Here is a 4,486-nt window from a genome sequence, read left to right on the forward strand (position 1 = left end):
CCCATTCCTTCTCTCCAGAGATGTTGCCTGTCCCGCTGAGTTACTCCATCATATTGTTTCCGTCTTCAGTAAGGAGACATTGTCTCACTGAACGGCTCCGCTTAGTCCGCCCAAGTCATGTGATAGGAGCAGAATTAGGCCATTCGGCCCATCATCGACTCCGCCATTCAATCATGAGAGAAGGAATGGGTGGTGTTTCGGGACGAGAAGAGACAGGAAACAAAGAGCAGGGATTAACGGGTCCCTTTCAGAATGGCAGGCAGTGACTAGTGGGGTACCACAAGGCTCGGTGCTGGGACCACAGCTATTTACAATATACATCAATGATTTAGATGAAGGGATTCAAAGTAACATTAGAAAATTTGCAGATGACACTAAGCTGAGTGGCAGTGTGAACTGTGGGGAGGATACTATGAGAATGCAGGGTGACTTGGACAGGTTGCGGGAGTGGGCAGATGCATGGCAGAAAAATGTGAGGTTATCCACTTTGGTAGCAAAACCAGGAAGGCAGATTATTATCTAAATGGCGTCAAGTTGGGAAAAGGGGAAGTACAAAGGGATCTGGGGGTCCTTGTACATCAGTCAATGAAAGTAAGCATGCACGTACAGCAGGCAGTGAAGAAAGCGAATGGCATGGCCTTTATAACAAGAGGAATCGAATATAGGAGCAAAGAGGTCCTTCTGCAGTTGTACAGAGCCCTAGTGAGACCACACCTGGAGTATTGTGTGCAGTTTTAGTCCCCTAATTTGAGGAAGGACATTCTTGCTATTGAGGGAGTGCAGCGTAGGTTTACAAGGTTAATTCCCGGGATGGCGGGACTGTCATATGCTGAGAGAATGGAGTGGCTGGGCTTGTACACTCTGGAGTTTAGAAGGATGAGAGGGGATCTCAATGAAACATATAAGATTGTTAAGGGCTTTGACAGGAAGAGGCAGGAAGCATGTTCCCGATGTTGGGGGAGTCCAGAACCAGGGGCCACACAGTTTAGATTCAGATTCAGATTCAATTTTAATTGTCATTGTCAGTGTGCAGTACAGAGACAACGAAATGCATTAAGATTAAGGAGTAAGGCATTTAGAACGGAGACAAGGAAACACTTTTTCACACAGAGAGTTGTGAGTCTGTGGAATTCTCTGCCTCAGAGGGCGGTGGAGGCAGGTTCTCCGGATGCTTTCAAGAGAGAGCTAGATAGGGCTCTTAAAGATAGCGGAGTCAGGGTATATGGGGAGAAGGCAGGAACGCGGTACTGATTGGGGATGATCAGCCATGATCACATTGAATTGCGGTGCTGGCTCGAAGGGCCGAATGGCCTACTCCTGCACCTATTGTCTGTTGTCTGTCTATCGTCTATTGACCTGCTAGGACCACGTGTAGACCATGCTGCGAGTTTGAAGGTCGAAGACACTCTTCTAAACTCTTCTAAACTCACAAATTAGGTCGCCAAAGTGGGACAGCCCCTTTACACTTCTTTCTCTATATACTTATCTCTGTACCGCCCACTCCCCTGACATCAGTCTGAAAACGTCGCCCATTCCTTCTCTCCAGAGAAGCTGCCTGACCCGCTGAGTTACTCCAGCACTCTGTGTCTACGTTCGATTTCAACCAGCATCTGCAGTTCTTTCTTGCACGAGTGAGACTGGGCTCACTCCTCTCCTCTGTGCAGGCGTCGGCCAGGTTCAAGAGCCGTCGGCCGCGATCCTCTTGCGGCCCAGCAGCTTGAGGAAGGCGTTCCTGATCTCTGTGGTTCGCACGCCGTAGATGACGGGGTTGAAGATGGGCTGGAAGATCACAAAGGTGATGGCCACCACAAAGTGGAGCTCAGCGGAGAAGAGCGCGGGAACCAGGTACATGACGAACTCAAAGAGGGCGCTGGTGTAGAAGAGGAGCAGGACACAGATGTGGGTGGTGCAGGTGTGGAGGGCCTTGGTGCGTGCCTCCCCCCGGCCGCTCCTCGACGCCACCCTGCAGTAGCAATGTTACAACATTTTGAGATTTAAAAAATCAAGTCTGCTATTTATCCCATCCGATAAAGCATAAAACGAAGTTTAATTTGACACTTATTTCACTTTCATATCTTCAGTATTAAAGAAGTTATGGCCATTTTCATACTCTGAAATGAGCATCTAATTCCCTATTGCTTTTCCATTGATATAACTCAAAAGCTGTGATTGAGGACAGTCAAAAGCCCATAACTTTCTTAAAAATTAAGAGACCTGAATATCATTTTCAGTTATTTTAGATTGAATCAATCTTACTTGGATGACCTGAAATTAAAGCATATAATTAGTTAGTTACATAATTGTAGCTAATTACAAAATGCAATTACTGGATCGAAACATCTATCCATTACTTAAGAAAAGATTAACATTTTTAAATAGCTTAAGTGTCCAAATAACATTCACACAAGAATTCACAATATAACATGATTTTTAAATCTCATTGTCATGAATTTAGAGGTTTTTGTGGAAAGCGATCGATTGGGACGTTGCATTTGCGGTGAATTTGAACCCCATATTGGCAGAAAAAACACTGGCGGTTCGTATATTTACATAATAACATTTTCGCCAATGAAATTTTGATTAAAGTCATCCTATTAATCAAGTTTATATGTGAAATAAACGACTTACCTTATGTTTTGTCCCGTACGTGAGACCCGTCCCGTTGTCGGCATTGACGGCGTTAGAAGTCGCTTTTATATTTTACTACAGCGATTAAATTGTCCCGCGATTTAAAAAAACAACTTCCGAGAACGCAAGTCAGAACGATTTTTCAGCATCAGCTAGCAGCCCGAAAAAATATATCTCGGACAGACAGTAGAAAACGCATTTTATTTCCCCCCCCCCCCCCCCCCTCAAAGGTGCCAAAGTCGCGCACACGGCCAGTGGCAGAACTGCAGCGCCGCTGAAGGTATGTATTGTAACATACCTACCTGAAGATCTTGAAGTAGGAGTAGCCGATGAGGGAGCTGTCGGGCAGGGTGATGAGGAAAGACAAGGGGTAGGTGATGACGTCACTGACCAGGGTCCCGCTGCATGCCAACTTGGACAGCGAGCCGTAGTTGCAGTAACAGTTCTCGATGTAGTTGGAGCGGCAGTAGGTGGCCTGGGTCAGGAGGGCTGCCACGGCCGCGAAGCACGCGGCCCGCATGAGGACCACCCCCCCGACGACCAGCAGGACCCGCGGCAGGGTCAGCCGGTGGTAGTGGAAGGGGTGGCAGATGGCCACGTAACGGTCGTACGCCATGGCCACCAGCAGGGTGGACTCGCTCAGGGCCGTGCAGTAGACGAAGAACATCTGGGTGGCGCAGGCCTCCACGGAGATGAGCATGGAGCGCGACAGGTACATGGCCAGCAGCTTGGGGATGGTCACGTTGCCCAGGACAACATCGATCAGGGCCAGCAGGCAGAGCAGGTAGTACATGAGTTCGTGCATCCTGGGCTCCGCCTTGATCAGGTACATGATGGTCCCATTGGCCAACAAGATGGCGATGTACACTAACATGAAGGCGAAGAAGATCAGAAGGTGGTGGCCATCCCCATTGGGGACTCCTTGCAGGATGAACTCAACATGGCTCCAGTTGCTGTGGTTCATCTTCCTGCAAGCACAGACAATAGACAATAGGTCTATAATAGACAATCTATCTCGTGAACCTGCACTGCACTGCCTCAATCACAAGGATATCCTTCCTGATCTCAGACCAAAATCCAAAATGGCCTACCCATTATTCTTAAACTGTGGCAATAGACTATAGAACACACACACGCACACACGCACGCACACACACGCACACACACGCACACACCACACACCCTGAAGCCAGCAACCACTCATTAAGCCACATACTGGGGAGGTTAGAACTGGCTGAGGTTGTAGCTGAACGGGGTTGAGGGGAGGAACCAATTGAAGTTTAAGAATAAGGCCACAGTTCAAGAATAAGGGGTAAGCCGTTTAGAACGGAGACGAGGAAACACTTTTTCACACAGAGAGTTGTGAGTCTGTGGAATTCTCTGCCTCAGTGGGCGGTGGAGGCCGGTTCTCTGGATGCTTTCAAGAGAGAGCTAGATAGGGCTCTTAAAGATAGCGGAGTCAGGGGATATGGGGAGAAGGCAGGAACGGGGTACTGATTGGGGATGAGCAGCGGTGCGGTGCTGGCTCAAAGGGCCGAATGGCCTCCTCCTGCATCTATTGTCTAGTGTCTATTGAAGGATGAGGGCGGGGGGGGGGGGGGGGCGCCTCATTGAAACGTACAGAATAGTGAAAGGAAATAGGCAACGTTTCAGGCCAAAACCCTTTCGGGTTTCTGCATGAAACGTTGCCTATTTCCTTGGCTCCATAGATGCTGCCTCACCCGCTGAGTTTCTCCAGCACTTTTGTCCGCCTTCGATTTTCCAGCACCTGCAGTTCCTTCTCGAACAGAATATTGAAAGGCTTGGATAGAGTGGATGTGGAGAGGATGTTTCCACTAGTGGGAGAGTCTAAGACAAT

At 48.5% G+C, this 4,486-nt stretch overlaps 1 protein-coding gene across 1 annotated transcript; it reads right to left on the reverse strand.

Annotated features, from left to right (window-relative positions):
- Positions 1-450: 450 nt before the first annotated feature.
- On the reverse strand, positions 451-3,751 carry LOC129693375 (olfactory receptor 52K1-like). The gene is made up of 2 exons (XM_055630211.1): positions 2,931-3,751; positions 451-1,975 (listed from the first exon to the last, which is right to left on the reverse strand). Exons 1-2 carry the CDS (start codon positions 3,590-3,592, stop codon positions 1,678-1,680), a joined length of 960 nt encoding a protein of 319 aa, XP_055486186.1. The 5' UTR covers positions 3,593-3,751; the 3' UTR covers positions 451-1,677.
- Positions 3,752-4,486: the final 735 nt, after the last annotated feature.

Source organism: Leucoraja erinacea, unplaced genomic scaffold (genome assembly GCF_028641065.1).
Source record: "Leucoraja erinacea ecotype New England unplaced genomic scaffold, Leri_hhj_1 Leri_271S, whole genome shotgun sequence".
NCBI classification, from domain to species: Eukaryota; Metazoa; Chordata; class Chondrichthyes; order Rajiformes; family Rajidae; genus Leucoraja; species Leucoraja erinaceus.

What these genes read in the sequence shown, in the direction of transcription:
- LOC129693375 (XM_055630211.1), bottom strand. Translation starts at nt 3,592, where the DNA reads ATGAACCACAGCAACTGGAGCCATGTTGAGTTCATCCTGCAAGGAGTC. An exon ending in TCCTACTTCAAGATCTTCAG is followed by an intron (nt 1,976 to 2,930) that starts GTAGGTATGTTA and finishes AATGTTGTAACA; the next exon opens with TTGCTACTGCAGGGTGGCGT.